General features: G+C 44.1%; 2 protein-coding genes and 1 pseudogene across 3 annotated transcripts in view; 1 reads left to right on the top strand and 2 right to left on the bottom strand.

Annotated features, from left to right (window-relative positions):
* CCT6B (chaperonin containing TCP1 subunit 6B) overlaps window positions 1–298 on the bottom strand; it is a 28,752-nt gene extending 28,454 nt beyond the window's left edge. For both annotated transcript variants that reach the window (XM_044248401.1, XM_044248400.1), the window contains exon 1: window positions 95–298. In XM_044248401.1, coding sequence (XP_044104336.1) covers window positions 95–231 — 137 coding nt within the window. In that variant the 5' untranslated portion in view covers window positions 232–298. The remainder of the gene's footprint in view (window positions 1–94) is intronic.
* Window positions 299–384: 86 nt separating this feature from the next.
* On the top strand, window positions 385–1,830 carry ZNF830 (zinc finger protein 830). The gene has a single exon (XM_044248402.1). The coding sequence runs from the start codon at window positions 409–411 to the stop codon at window positions 1,516–1,518; it is 1,110 nt and encodes a 369-aa protein (XP_044104337.1). The 5' UTR covers window positions 385–408; the 3' UTR covers window positions 1,519–1,830.
* Window positions 1,831–16,279: 14,449 nt separating this feature from the next.
* Window positions 16,280–16,377, bottom strand: LOC122908053 (annotated as a pseudogene).
* Between the last annotated feature and the right edge of the window lie 80 nt (window positions 16,378–16,457).

Genomic DNA, 16,457 nt, shown 5'->3' on the forward strand with positions numbered 1-16,457 from the left:
CCAAGTTCTTCGCGGAACGTCTGCCTCAGAGCGCGCCGCGACACCCAACAAACCCCCGGCCCTAACCGCCGTTCCAACCGCCGTGCCATCTCACATTTTCATGGTGCCTTTAGGCCCCAAGTTGGTACGCAGCACATCCTGCAGCCCTCGGGCGGCACATATATTGACAGCCAAGGCCGCCTGGGCCCGCGCCACCTCGGCCTTGCAGTTTACCGCCTTTATCGCAGCCATAGCAGCGTCAAGCGTGCGGCCCGGCAACTGAAAACAGCCTCAGCCCGGATCTCGAGAGAAATCCCGGCGCTGCAGCCCGCCTTCCGGAGCCTCAGCCAATCCTCGCCGAGACAGGAAATGACGTTACCAGACCTCGCCCGCACGGAAGGCAGAGTCGCCTTGGGTCCAGACGCCGAGATGGCGTCCTCCGCCTCCGCTCGCACTCCGGCGGGGAAGCGAGTGGTGAATCAGGACGAACTGCGGCGCTTGATGAAGGAAAAGCAGCGTCTGAGCACCAATCGGAAACGCATAGAATCTCCATTTGCGAAGTACAACCGTTTGGGGCAGCTGAGCTGTGCCCTGTGTAACACCCCGGTGAAGAGCGAGCTCCTGTGGCAGACCCACGTCCTGGGAAAGCAGCACCGTGAGAAAGTAGCCGAGCTCAAAGGCGCGAAGGAAGCCACCCAGGGTCCGTCCACCAGCGCCGTGCCCCCGTCAGCCAAGAGGAAGGCGCCGGATGCGGATGGCCAAGATGCCAAAAGACCCAAGGCCTCCCCGCTGCCTCAGGTACAGCCCTCCACATCCGCTTTGCCCACCAACTCTGACAGAGCAGGGAAGGACTCGGCCAGAGCGACCCTCAGTAAGGCCTCGGGACTCGGTTTACTCCCTGATTATGAAGATGAGGAAGAGGAGGAGGAGGAAGGGGGAGGAGAAGGGAAAAGAGGGGACACCAGCAAGCAGCCGCCCGACTCCCAGGGCAAGGAACCCTCGCTTTCCTCCTCGAGAGAGGCAACAAGTATGCTGCCAAGCGGTTTCTCGGATACAAATCCTCCCAAGGCCCCTTTAATTCCTCATTCGGGGTCAATTGAGAAGGCAGAAATACATGAAAAAGTCGTGGAAAGGCGAGAAAACACAGCGGAAGCATTACCGGAAGGCTTTTTTGACGACCCTGAGATAGATGCTAGGGTACGAAAGGTTGATGCCCCAAAGGATCAGATGGACAAAGAGTGGGACGAATTTCAAAAGGCCATGAGACAGGTCAATACTATTTCCGAAGCTATAGTTGCTGAAGAGGATGAGGAGGGACGGTTGGACCGGCAAATTGGGGAAATCGATGAGCAGATAGAATGTTACCGTCGGGTGGAAAAGCTTCGGAATCGCCAGGATGAAATAAAAAATAAGCTTAAAGAGGTTCTGACTATAAAAGAACTGCAGAAAAAGGAAGAGGAGAATGTTGACAGCGATGATGAGGGAGAACTACAAGATTTGTTGTCTCAGGATTGGAGGGTAAAGGGGGCTTTGTTATAGGGTTTCAAAGACCCAGGATTTTCATACCCTCAGCAACAGTACCAAAAGTGCTGTCTCTGGATAGGGTACTGGTTACTTCATGCCTCGAGATTTGATAACCTAACTGGGTTGTTGAGAGACAATGAACCTGTGAAGATAGCACTTTTGAAAATTGGTGTAAAATATTTTTGAGGTAAAGTTGTTTTTGAAATTTTTGGTCTATATACTAAAATGTCAACTTTTTCACACATTTACTTAAGTGTATAATTTTGAATTGTCAAATCTGTAAGCTGTAAGTATTATACATAGTTAAATATATATTTGCTTAAGTAATTCTGTTTTGAAATTTATGAAAAAGGAGAAGCCAAGCCAACAGGCAAGCTTTTGGATGAATACCAAGTGTGGTATTTGGGACACATGTGGCTTTCCCTTTTCTAATCCCCTAAATGAACTCCAGAGTGTTTTTCAGGAAGGTGGGGGAGGGGAGGTTGTTTTGTTTTTATGAATACTATTCGCAAACATGTAAGTCATTCAGGGTAAATCAGTTCTCTGAGTAGTCTGCTCTCTTTCAAAAACATGCACTAGGAGAGTGGATAGATAGATCGATCGATCTCCCAAATGTTTCTCTTGATTAAACCAATGATTCTCGGATGAGGTGCACATGGAGATCACCCACCAAGCTTTTGAAAACGTGCATATGAATCACCTTGGAGCTTTTAAAAAACTGTGTGCCCAAGGCCTAAGGTTAAAGATTTCAATAAATCTGGAGTGGGGCCCAGGCATCTGTTTAGTTTGAAATCTTCCCAGGTTATTCTAATATACACCAAAGTTGGAGAGCAATGTGGCCCTAAATCCAGAACCCATTTATATTTTTTCAGGCTTTGTTTTTTTGAAATACCATATGCCATAATTTGCCATCTATTGTATGAAAGAAATACTACCTTTTATTTAGATTTCATCCAGTGTTAAATTTTATTACATTTTATAGTAAGTTAGGGTTCAGAGTTTCTGTCCATTGTTGGGAGGATAAGTTGTTTTCTCAAGGAATAACAAACAATTAGCTTATTCCTATAACTGATTGTTTAAATCACTCCTTTTCCCTTTATTGATAGAGGTATTCAAATGAAAATGGAATTAACAATGTTCCAGCAGTAGAAATGCATACAGCATACTCAAATGAAAGTCAGTAGCAATAATAATAGCTAAAACATACAGCTTTTACAGTACATGACAGGTGTGGTTCTAAGTGTTTTACATAAACCAAGTCTAGTTGTTCTAAAGTCCAGGTTTTATGGAGAATAATATCAAGATACAAGGTATGAAAAAGCCTCGCTTGGATGCTAAATGAAGGAATTCTTTGTCGGCAGTGTAGGAAAAGTGAAAGTTTTAGAGCAAAAAATTGTATTTGCAAAAAAGATTATGGAAGATGATTTTAGTTGCAGTTTATAAAATGAATGTGGATGGGGAGAAATAAGCTGGGAGACTACTTGGAAACTGATTTTAAAAGCAAGGTGAGCAAGACTTTGATTAGTTATAGACTGAGAGTAAAGGAATGAAGTTGAAAAATTTTCACAGAAAGGGCCAATATTTTAGTGACTAGACATAGAAGAAAAACAGGAGGGATAAAGATGAAATTCAGGGGCTTGGGGGTTTTTAGTGTGGGTCTCTAGAGAAGTTATCTAACACGTATTGAGCATATTGACTATCTTGTGGTCTTTGGCAGAAAGTCTTTTCTTGAGCTGTCAGCTGACTGGTAATAGAAGTTTCAATATGGTAGCAGATTTACCTACCTTAAATAGCCTACCTTAAATGTATAAACCCACATGTACTCACATTTTTCTATCATCCATTCCTTTATTTTAGAATGAGAAAATACAAAGGTGGGCTTGAGTAGTAGGCCTTGTTTTACATTGGCTTAAGAGGCTAGGCCAATGACCTAGCAGAGAACTGTCCATTTAAAAATACAGTGCAAGCCACGTGTATATTTCCTTTTCCTAGAAGCCACATGAAAAAGTAAAAAAATATGAAATTCATTTTCATGTAATTTATTTTATCCAATATATCAAAAATATTCACTTTTTAATATATAATCAATATTTAAATATCATTAATGAAACATTTTATATTGGGTGTTCTAGATTTCTGAAATCTAGGTTTATCTGACATAGCACATAGCACATCTCAATTTGGACTGGCTGCAGTTCAATTACTAGCCGTATGTGGCTTACAATAAAGGACAGTGCAGACTTAAAGAGAAAGTTGTGCAGGAGGAAAAATAAAAAATACAGGAGGTAGTGGGAAGACCAGTTTAGAGCAGAAGGTTTATTCCTGACAAGAGTGGAAGTTATGATTAGAAAGATAGATTATGAACTGTTGTAGAAGGTCTTGAACGCCATGCTCTGAGGAGTTGGAACTTTTAACAATTGAGTACCCTTGAGCTTGTTGGGTCCTTAATTGTAATACAAAGAGTTTAAGGAATGCCAGATATGTTACTATACGTATAAGCAGCACTGGGTTTTTAGGAGGGACAGAAAGCTCTGTTCCCAATGCTCTGTATCCCAGAGAATGAATGGTGGGGCTCCAAACAAAATCAAGGAAATCCTGGTTGGGTCTTCAATCAATGTAAACAGCTACAGGGGTTAGTGAATCCTTCCTGATCTTCCACACAATGGAGAGCTCCTTTATACCTCTGAGCTGGTTCAGATAGTTTTCACCATTAGGCTGTGAATCCATCAACATTCCCAAATTCTAAGTCTTAGTCCCATGGATTTCTTCCAGTCAGTCACTCTTTTCTTTTTAGAGAACCCCTTCATTTAGCCAACAATTTATTAGAGTTACTGTAAATGCTAGAAAGGTAATCCTCTCACCCATTCACTTACCATTTAATGTAGCTCCCCTAGCTGGAGGGGGAGAAAAAGCTGAACTAGCCTTGAAATATAAATTTGCCCAGTGGCTTACAACTTGGAAAATGATTTCATATTTGTATTTCCTTTAATCAAGAAAGTAATGACTGCTTTTTACACACCAGGAAACAGGAGGCTGGGGAGTTAAAATTCCAGGAGAAAAATTAACTTGGACCTAAAACCTTTAGTATAAACAGTCACCAGATTAGCATGGAGCAATAGGAAGAACAGGGAAATTGGCAAGAGAAAAGAGAAGACATGGGTTCAAGTTCCCGCTCTACATTGTAATGGTTAGTGATCTTGGGGAAGTCACATCTCTTAACCTTAGTGCACCCCACTACCAAGTGATGATAATGTAGGGGGTGCCTGGGGGGCTCAGTCGTTAAGTGTCTGCCTTCAGCTCAGATCATGATCCCAGGGTCCTGGGATCAAGTCCCACATCGAGCTCCTTGCTTGGCAGGGAACCTGCTTCTCCCTGTCACTCTTATGCTGTGCTCTCCGCACCCTCCCCCCAACTCTCTCTCTCTCTCAAATAAATAAAATCTTAAAAAAAAAAAAAATGATGGGGCCCCTGGGTGGCTCAGTGGGTTAAAGCCTCTGCCTTAGGCTCAGGTCATGATCCCAGGGTTCTGGGATCAAGCCCCACAACGGGCTTTCTGCTCGGCAGGGGGCCTGCTTCCCCCTCTCTATCTGCCTGCATCTCTGCCTACTTGTGATCTCTGTCTGTCAAGTAAATAAACAAAATCTTTAGGGCAGGTGCCTGGATGGCTCAGTGGGTTAAAGCCTCTGCCTTCGGCTCAGGTCATGATCCTGGGATCGAGCCCCACATTGGGCTCTCCGCTCAGCGGGGAGCCTGCTTCCCCCCCCTCCCTGCTTGTGATCTCTGTCAAATAAATAAATAAAATCTTTAATTAATTAATTAAATCTTTTTTTTTAAATCTCAGGTCACATGACACGTGTGTAAAAAGGGTTTTTAAACTGAAATGTAATACAAGTATGTCTACTATAGATGGTCCCCCACTTAAACTGGTTCTACTTAAAGATTTTTTGACTTTACAATGGTGGGAAAGTGATACACATTCAGTAGAAACTGCACATCAAATTTTGGATTCTGAATTTTTTTTTTTTTAAACATTTTATTTGACAGAGACACACTGAAAGAGGGAACACAAGCAGGGAGAAGAAGCAGGCTTTTCTCTGAGCAGGGAGCCCAGTGCGGGGCTCGATCCCAGGACCCTAGGATCATGACCTGAGCCGAAGGCAGAAGCTTAACGACTGAGCTACCCAGGTGCCCTTAAGTTCTGAATTTGAATCTTTTCTTGGGCTAGCGGTAGCCTATATGACATTCTCTCGTGATGCCGGGCACTAGCCATGAGCCATAGCTCCCAGTCAGCCACGTGATCACAAGTTTAAACAACTGATACACTGACAGCCATTCTGTACCCACACATCTATTCTGTCCTTCACTTTGAGTGAAGTATTCAATAAGGTATATGGGATATTCAACACTTTATTATAAAATAGGCCTTGTGTTAGATTTTTGCCCAAGTGTAGGCTAACGTTAAGTGTTTAGAGCACGTTTAAGGTAGGCTAGGCTGAGTTATGATTTGGTGGGATGGTTATGTTAGATGTACTTTCAACTTACAACTGGTTTATTGGGACTTCCCATAGGATTACATCCCAATAAACCCGTCTAAGTTGAGTAAGATGGACTTCCCCTGCCGCATGCTAACTTGATTTTGGTCTAATAATGTAATGCCCCTTAATTCCCTCTTTGAAACTAAGGTAATTAGAGCAGGTAATTTTCTTGAGGTTTCTTTTAACTCCAAATTTTTAATGTTGCTGAGACACGGCATCTCACCTTTTAAACATTTTTTTTTTAAAGATTTTATTTGTTTATTTGACAGAGATCAAAAGTAGGCAGAGAGGCAGGCAGAGAGTGAGAGAGGGAGGAAGCAGGCTCCCCGCCAAGCAGAGTGCCCGATGTGGGGCTCAATCACAGGACCCCGGGATCATGACCTGAGCCGAAGGCAGAGGCTTTAACCCACTGAGTCACCCAGGTGCCCACCTTTTAAACATTTTTAAAGTCACTCAGTTGACTCTGGAGACAGATAGTCTAAAGTATTGTTGTTTTTACTTACAAGATTTGCCCAGCATAAGTCCCATTTGTCTTGGTGTAATTATGAATAGTGCCCTGCCCCCTTCACCCTCAACACTGTCCTTTTCTAGAAGTATAGATACTTACCTAAAATTTTAATAGGAAGTGGAGCTACTTTTTTAAAAACTAATTTATTTGACACAGAGAGAGACAGGGAATATAATAAACGGGGGAGAGGAAGAGGAAGAAGCAGACTTCCCACTGAGCAGGGAGCCCCAACACGGGGCTCCATGCGAGGGTGCTGGGATCACAACCTGAGCTGAAGGCAGATGCCTAACAAATGAGCCACCTAGGCACCCTGAAAAGCCACTTTCTAATGATCATGGTCATTTGAAATGATACGTTTCCTGTTAATGATACACTACTTGGCTAGATGTTTGTGTAGGGGGATTTGAGTAAGTATATGGGTAGGAATGGTGACTAGATAGATCATTTTAAATTGCTTTTTAATTCTTAGCATCTAGTAGCCTGTATAATATAAGGAATTACTTGAGAAGCTTTAAATTTGGACAGGAAAAAAAAATCCCAAAATTCTGCATTCTATTTTCTTTTTTCCTTTGCTTTTGTTTTTTTTTTTTTCCCCTGAATTCTATTTCCTATCTACAGTTCCTCCCTCAGTGAGCTCATCCATTCCTATGGGTTTAAATATCACCTATATACTGATGACTCTCAAATTATATCTCTACCCTTGACCCTTCTGAGAGTCTTCCTTCATTCCCCTTTATTCCCCCATATCTAATGCATTAGCCAAGTCCTGGCATCTCCCCCTCAAAATACGCCCAGAATCTCTCTGCTCCTTTCTGTCTCCAGTCCTGGCCACCCCTCACACACACCCTAGCCACAATCCATTATCAACGAGTAGAGTGATCTTTTGAAAATGTAGGTCAAGTCACTGTCACTGAAAACCCTTCATCACATGCTTCCATCACACTTGGGGGGAAAAAAATCCAGGCCCTTATTAAGATCACATGGTGCTCAGCATTTGGTGATTCAAATGTTTACTATTTGTGAGCTAATGACTGACCCTGAATCCCCCTAAAGAGAATGGAAAAGGCAGGAGAGCATAACTGCACTATGTTGAAATCAGTTGGGCTTTCATGGCCAAGTCTTTTTAATTACCAAGAGGCATGACAAGTCAAGATCGTTTTTGTTTGGGGCACCTGGGTGGCTCAGTGGGTTAAAGCCTCTGCCTTCGGCTCAGGTCATGATCCCAGGGTCCTGGGACTGAGCCCCACATTGGGCTCTCTGCTCAGCAGGGAGCCTGCTTCCTCCTCTCTCTCTGCCTGCCCCTCTGCCTACTTGTGATTTCTGTCTGTCAAATGAATAAATAAAATCTTTAAAAAAAAAAAAAAAGAAAGAAAGAAAAGAAAAGAAAACTGGTAAAAGGCCAAGTCAACTCATGGAAGTTGGAGCCAGAACAAAAGTCAACTCAGTGGATCAGGGGGCTGAGAAATCTTTTCCTCCCTTGTGTCTCCCTTCTCCAGCACATGAGGCTCTCACCTGTTCTGAGAGCAGCAGCACAAGGAGATATCCACAACAGCCTCTGGGGTGTAACAGGCCACCTTGGCATTTAGCAGCTAATGAGAAGTCCTCATGGCACCAGACAAGCAATAGAGATATCCGTATGTTAGCGAGAGTGCGAGGGCAGCCCTGACCGCCTAGAGGCCTCTGAAGTGGAGGGAAGGGGGAAGAAAGTGATTCAGGAGTCGAGTAAGATCCAACAGTCAGCGAGGACACATTGCTTCCCAGCTGCTCTCAGCCCTCCATCCTCTTTCTCTGCCACCACCATTTCATTTGGCTCTCTCCTCCTGTCACTTGGCAGTCAAAGCTATTTCAGAGTGAGACTGCATTCAGCCATCCTTCACAGAAATCACTCCCAGTCTCTCAGAGGAGGAAAAGAGTTCCATCTGGCTGTACCTCCATTTCGCTAACAGCATTTGGGTAGCTTCGTATGCACTTGGGAGCCAGCGGTCACTCTTAGGGGAGTTCAGGGGACCACTCTGATTGGGTGGTTGACGGTGGTTATCGCTGTTTTCGTTGTGTGGGGCTGTTGTTTGCTTGCTCTTCTGCCAAATGTGGTTATAAGAGAGGGTCAACCAAGCCAGGTTGTCAGGTTATTATTATTAATAATAGCTACCATTTACTGAATTCCTACCATATGTCTGGCACTGTGTGAGAGTTTGACATACACTGTCTCTAATCCTCAGAACAACCCTGCAAGTGACATAAGACCTTCATTTTGCAAACAAGGAAACTGATGTGCAGAAGTGAAGGAGCTTGCTCCAGGCACCAATCCCACACTCCCCAGTGTTACCCCACATCATTATCATTTAACACTACCTTATACTCACATAGTGAGAGTATCATTTGTGCACAACCTTCACGTCAGTTTTCAAGTCTCAACACCCCCCCAAAAGTAAAACAACTGTTATCTCAACCACCTAATGACTTCTCCAAGGTCATTCAGCAATGGCTAACTTTAAGACTAGATGGAACTAGGGGCACCTGGGTGGCTCAGCGGGTTAAGCCTCTGCCTTCGGCTCTGGGTCCTGGGATCGAGCCCCGAGTCGGGCTCTCTGCTCAGTGGGGAGCCTGCTTACCCCCTCTCTGCCTGCCTCTCTGCCTACTTGTGATCTCTGTCTGTCAAATAAACTAAAAAAAAAGAGAGAGAGAGAGTAGATGGAACTTGATTCCTGCCCCACTATTCTGTTATTTAATAGTGAAATGTGGAAAATGGGAGAGCATCCCTCAGGATACCAAGAATTAAGGTCAGGGAAGTTTACGATCAACATTACGGAAACCCAGTGCTGTTCAGAGACCTTGGGTAGGCTGGAAGCAGTGTTTTCTGAGGTTTGTTAACAGACTCTGCCCACACTGCCCTACCTTCCTCCATTTCACCAATGAATTTTACTCTCTAGTGGTCACTGGTGGGATCAAGAAAAATGACTTCAGTTCCAGAGGTTGCAACCAGGAAACAAGTTAGACCAGGCCTTGTGGTCCTCTACTCTTGAACTAGAACTACACGATGTTAGGTAAACTACTTCACTCTTGGTTTCCTCCACTACAGGGAGAGTAAGAGTTTTTACCTTCTAGAATTACTGAGAGGATTAAATGAATTCAGTGCATGCAAATACTTTTAGTACAGGCCAAGAATACTATTAAATAAATGACTGAAGACAAGACCCTTAGATTCAAGAAAACTATGAGCTGGTTGTATTGTAAGTGGTATAAGAAATTGAGCAGGAACCAATTATTCACTAAACTACTGGTATAGGCAGCAGAAAGAGAGCGAGTCAAGTCTATGGTGTGACTTTTCCCATTCACCAGCTGTGTGTTATCTATTGAGTCGGTTTGCTCCCCAAGTCTTAGTTTTACCATCTGCGGGTATTATCCTATCTGGGCACTCCCTAAGGCCCCTCTACCTCTATCACTGCGATATTGTGATTTATAATAAGGAATAAATATTTTGGCCTTTGTCTCCATTTCTGGCATAGATCTAAAACCCTTAGAATTTCCTAAGAGAGGTGAGAGGGATAAAGATGTCATCTGTTATTCAAAACAAGTCCCTGTCAGGGGCATCTGGGTGGCTCAGTCTTTAACCATCTGCCTTGGCTCATGTCAGCACCCCCTCCCCCACCTCTGGGAGGGAGGGGGTAAGGGGGCTACCGATTGAGTTCAATCACCAATGGCCAAAGATCTAGTCAACTATGCATACGTGAGGCAATCTCCATAAAACCCAAAAGGGTGGGGTTTGCTGAGCTTGCAGGTTGGTGACCGTGTGGGGGTGTTGGGAGAGTAGTGTGTCCAGAGAGGGCGTGGAAGCTCGTCACCCTTTCCCACATATCCTGAGTTCCGTCCTTTTCTCACTTAACAGGCAATCCAGTCACTAAACTGTTCTCCTGAGTTCTATGAGCTGCTTTACCACGTTTCTCAAGCCCACAGAGGGGGGCTTGGGAAGCTCTAATTTAGAGCTGGACAGAAAGCAGCTCAGGTGACACTCTGGACGTGGGGCTGGCATCTGAAGTGGGGGCAAAGGAGCAATCTGGTGGGACCACACCCTTAACCGAAACCCTTTCATTGCCCTATGTAGAAAACCCACACGTCTGGTGTCAGAAGTTTAGTTTTCAGAGAGCACGGTCTATATATATAGATGGAAATATATGTATATATGGAAACAATGGGGTTTTTTCCTTTACTATCACCAAGACCAAGACAAGCTGAAGGCAGGAGAGGGAGAGCACAGGGAGCTGCATGGTCGATAAGGTTCTGTAAGAAGGCACGCACAGAAGCTCCCAGAGAAGGAGTGAAGTGGAATAGGAGCTCTCCTGGTATAAAGGAAATGGCATATAGGGTACAAGAGAGAAAGGAAGCATTCAATCTGATCTTCAACCTCTGCCTGAGATTGTTTTGCGATGTAGGTGGGGTTTGGTGGGGTGAGATCTGGAGCTGATGACCGAGAAAGAATTCTTGAGACATCTTTGGTGCAAAATGGTGGTTTTATTAAATCGTTGGGACAGGACCCTTGTGCAGAGAGCTGCTGCCCAGGGGTTTGAGGGGTGGCTCATTCTATACTTGGGAGCTGGGAGAGGTAACGAATAAGGGAGGTGTCCAAAAGGACTTTCATATGGTAAAGAAGACTCTCGGGATACTGGAGGCCTTGCTATTATCAAGCTAAGGTTGTTTTTTCCTCTAGAAAAGCTTTATTAACATTAAGATAGTTGGAAGTTTCCTGGAAGAATGTCACACATATTCCACCCAGGAGGGGGCAGGTGTCAGCTTGTGCTTTGTCCTCAGCTAGCCTTCAGCTCATCACCACCAACCAAAGCTGGGAAACCAGCTGGCATCAATACTACCTCTCAGCTAGCCTGAAGTCCGGTGGAAGGGACAGAACTTAATGCTTCCCAGCTCACCTCTTTGTCAAATAAATTTCCCCTTTGAAAATTATTAACTTGCCACCCCAAAAATATGACCACCAGGACTTCATACAAGAAAACCCAATCTAGGGTGCCTGGGTGGCTCTGATGAAGTTCCTAGAACCTAGGTGAGGTTCGGTGGGCTGAGGTCCGGAGCCGATGACCAAGAAAGAATGCTTGAGACAGCTTTGGTGCAATATGATGGTTTATTAAAGCACGGGGACAGGACCCGTGGGCAGGAAGAGCTGCTGCCCTGTTATCCTGAGGAGTGGCTAATTACATACACAGGAGTTGGGTAGGTGAGTACAAAGTGGGTGATGTTAGTCTCTAAGGAATTTTGGAAGCAAGGTCTCCAGGACCTTGAGGGGCTAGCTAGTGTTGGGAGAAAGGCTATTCATTACTAGTAGTAAAAATCTTCTTGTGAGACCCTTTAGATGTCTATCAGTGGGCCATATGCTTGGGAATGATTCTCGACACTATCTTGGAAATCTAGAGATAAAGCTTCACATTTCTCCTATCAAGTGTCCTTGTTAGTGAGATTTAGGTTTAGAAGAAATTTAACTTTATTTAGGACTTGAGGAACTGAGTTATTTGCTTCTGGAAATTGTGCTATTGATAAGGTAACTTCTTTGTTTGTAGATCTCTAGGACATTTGTAAACCAAGGGAGACTCCTGTCTTGCAGGATTGTGATCTCTGCAAGTTAACTATTTGTTTCTCTCTTATGGCAGTCAGGAGTGCCTGAGGAATGTCACACACATTACCGAGGGGAGCGGGTGGAGAGGGGGTGCAAGGTGCCAGCTTTTGCTTTGTCCTCAGCCAGTCTCCTGCTCCCTCATCAGCTCAGTGGGTTAAAGCCTCTGCCTTCGGCTCGGTCATGATCTCAGGATCCTGGGATCGAGCCCCACATTGGGCTCTCTGCTCAGCGGGGAGTCTGCTTCCTCCTCTCTCTCTCTCTCTCTCTGTCTACCTCTCTGCCTACTTGTGATCTCTGTCTGTCAAATAAATAAATAAAATCTTAAAAAAAAAAAAAAAGTAAAAAAGAAAACCCAATCTAGTAATTGAGGGAAGATGGTAACAACTTTGAGTCTCCCTCACTATCTGTGACCTCAACCCTTGGGTTCAGGGTCCTAAACCCTGTCCCAGTTTCTGTGTTGTGGATCGGCTATTCCCAGAGGCACACTTGACTCCTCTCCTCTCTGTCCTCCTTCACTTTGGCAGCTAGAGCATAAAGGTATTCCAAGGAGAGGCCAAGAAACCCCACTGGTTAAGAACCAACCTCCACATCCTTTATTGAAAATAAAGAGCCATGAGCTGCTTTGAATTATTACATCTTCCTACAGCTGTTCCCTTTTAAATATTTATCCTGGCAAACACCATCACCATTTTTTACAACTTATTTTAATTGTGTGACTATTAAGCAAACCAAACCGTAAAATTGGCTCTCAGTGCTGAGATTTATGTGATTCATAGACCAGAGCTTATTAAAAAGGGAATCCACTGAGTGCAAACTAACCTCACGAGTGCCCCACACCGTCTCTAGGAAGGTGTGACGTCTTTTCTCTAGTCCTGCCTATGGCTGCCAAGCTTCCATAGCGAGTAGCATTAAAAAATGAACAGCATCCACCCATTTCCCTGAATCCTAATGAGCTTAGACTGGAAGTCAGGGATGCTACAGTCTTTTTTTTTTTTTTAAGATTTTATTTATTTGGCAGAGAGAGAGATCACAAGTAAGCAGAGAGGCAGACAGAGAGAGAGGGAGAAACAGACTCCCCACTGAGCAGAGAGCCTGATTTGGGGCTCGATCCCAGGACCCTGAGATCATGACCCGAGTCGAAGGCAGAGGCTTAACCCACTGAGCCACCCAGGTGCCCCAAGGGATGCTACAGTCTTAACAGGGAGTGGCAGAAGCTCTGAGAGGCTCACAAACAGAATCAGAGCCCTGGAGGATTCAGCATCAAGGTCAGAGGGAAGGACTTAATCTTGGACTTTGAATAACTAGGAGTACGTAAGAGATATCCTGCTTATTTGCCACCAAGGCGATCCTTGGTTTGGAACATGGAATTGCTTTAAAACTTCAATAAAAGTGAGGGGCACCTGGGTGGCTCAGTCAGTTGAGTGTCTGACTCTTGATTTTGACTCTGGTCATGATCTCAGGGTCCTGGGATCTGGCCCAGTGACATCCACGCCCCCACTGGGCTCCACACTCAGCACGGAGTCTGCTTGGGATTCTCTCTCTCTCCCTCTACCCCTCACCCTGCTCACCCTCTCTCTCTCTCTCAAATAAATAAAATCTTTTTAAAAACTTCAATAAAAGTGCCTGGAGGAAATGCTCCCTGGAAAAATGCACTTACAAATATTTACATGAATACTTGGTTACTCTTTCAGTTACCACCGAGCTGCTCCCATTTTCCCCTATGCCAAGTCTGTAGCCAACTGACTCACCTCCCAGACTCTACATAGCACCCAGACTGACAGCAATCCCATTAAAACCTAAGTCAGATCATGTTATTTCTCTGCTCAGTACAATCCACTAGCTTTCCATTGTACCTGGCACCTCCTATTCTCCTCTGCTTTCTTTTTCTCCATAGTACTCATCATCAGAGTACATACTATGCATCTTACTATTTATTATCTGTCTCACACACTAACCTCTGAACTCCCTGAGGAGAGATTTGTCTGTTTTGTTTCACGCTATTCCACTTCCTGGAATAGTACCTCACACAGAGGAGGCATTCAATACTTACCTGATTGATTCAACCCTGCAGTGGTAGCCTGAATGTATCCAGGCTGGGGGTGTAGAGGGAAATATACATTTACTGAAACACCGCCAAGTGCCAAAAAGTTCGCAAGTTAATATCAATCATATCATTTAACTGTCGCACCCAATCCTAAAAGGCATTTTTATCCCCATTTCAGCAGGACAACTCAAACCCAGAGAAGTTAAGAAAATAGACGTAGGTTACACAGCCAGTAGTAGGACATCATTCAAACCTAACTGTGTGTGTTTCCAAAGCCATGCTATGTCCAGTGCACATTACTCCATTCTCCTTGGCAGCAGCTCCCACTTCTTTAAAGAAATGCTAACTGTCAACTTTCACACCTAGCTCCATTTTACAGCAGGGGGCTGGGGAGGGGGTGTCAGGGAAGTGGGGGTGGTGGGTGAATCAAGAGATTCAGGGTGCCAGGCGCCTGGGTGGCCCAGTGGGTAAAGCCTCTGCCTTGGGGTCAGGTCATGATCTCAGGGTCCTGGGATCGGGTCCTGTGTCAGGCTCTCTGCTTGGCGGGGAGACTGCTTCCCCCACCCTCTCTCTCTGCCTGCCTCTCTGCCTACTTGTGATCTCTGTCAAATAAATAAAATCTTTAAAAAGAGAGAGAGAAAGAGAGATTCAGGGTTCCTTGGAGCTGTAATCAAGCAAAACAAACAGTAAGAGCCTGAGTCTTTTTGCACATTAACATCAAACACTGTCAGAGATAAGATGTCATAAACATCCTTCTGAGGGAGCTGATCACTTTCAGTCTCAGTCATTCCATTCACTCATGGGTTTATTTATAAATGTTTGCTGAGTGCCTACTAAGTGCCCAGTAAGACAATGGACATTGAGGATAAAGCGATGCATAAGGCTCAGATGCCACCCTCCACAAATATGTGAAGTCCAGTGCAGTGCTGTCGGATAGAAGAAGGTCATGTGAGCTAAATATGCAGTTTTACATCTTCTAGGCACTATATTTTTTAAAAAGGTAAAACAGTTGAAATTAACTTTAATAATATATTTTTATTCAGCCCAATGTATCTAAAATATTTAATAGGTGAGTCAACATTAATATATTATTGATATCTTCCTGTCTTTTTTTGTTTGGTAACACATCTCTGAAATCAGTGTGCATTCTGCACATACAGCACATCCTCATTTGGACTAGCCACATTTCAGGAGCTTGACAGCCATACATGGCTAGCCATGTCAGCATCTGACAGCACAGGGTTATGGGAAAAGGTAGTCAAGGGGATTCTCAAAACAATGTAGTAAATGCACTGACAGAGAGAAGGATGACTCAGTATTACCCAACTGCCAGGTAGGACTTGAGCCTCCAGGGACCTTGTCCATTTTGCAGCACATTAGAGACTTTGACCCACTCCAAACAGTGGGATTGTGGTTGTCCTCAACCAACCAACCTTGATATATCCAAACACAACTCATTCTTTTACCCTAAATATTTGCTCCTCCCCTCTCACTTTGTATTTCAGTTGATGGCACCATTATCTACCTGCTCACTCAAGTCATTCTCATTTTATCCTTAAGTAAATCAGCACTTTATTTACAAGATAATTTAAAATCCAAATATTTATTACTTTTTTAAAATGCCTCTTTCTCAGGCAACTGGGTGGCTCACTGGATTAAAGCTCTGCCTTTAGCTCAGGTCACCATCCCACGGTCCTGGGATCCAGCCCTGCATAGGGCTCTCTGCTCGCCAGGGAGCCTGCTTCCTCCTCTCTCTCTGCCTGCCTCTCTGCCTACTTGTAATCTCTGTCTGTCAAATAAATAAAATCTAAAAAAAAAAAAAAAAAAATGCCTCTTGCTCTCCATCCCAACTAACTGAGCATGGCCACTTTCATCTCTCACATGGCTCACTACAAGAAACTTTTTCCCCCCACCTTTATTGAGATAGAATTGACATAAATCACTACATAAGTTTAAGGCCTACACAGCATGAAGGTTTGACTTACATATATAATGAAATGATTGCCACAGTAATTTTACTTTGCATACACCATCTCATATAAAAGAAAAAAGAAAAAAAAAAGAAATTTAATAATCTGGAGCTCCTCAGGAATTTGTAGGTCATCCTTGCACAGGGGCCATGCTAATCTTCTCTGCACCTTCCGATTTTAGTATGTGTACCAAGAACCTTTTAATTTCTTCCCCTGACTCAGTCTCTCCCCTACCCAGCCTCAAAAGTAGTTACTATTACATAAGGCCCTTCATGGT

The sequence above is a fragment of the Neovison vison genome, chromosome 5, assembly GCF_020171115.1.
Source record: "Neovison vison isolate M4711 chromosome 5, ASM_NN_V1, whole genome shotgun sequence".
NCBI lineage: Eukaryota > Metazoa > Chordata > Mammalia > Carnivora > Mustelidae > Neogale > Neogale vison.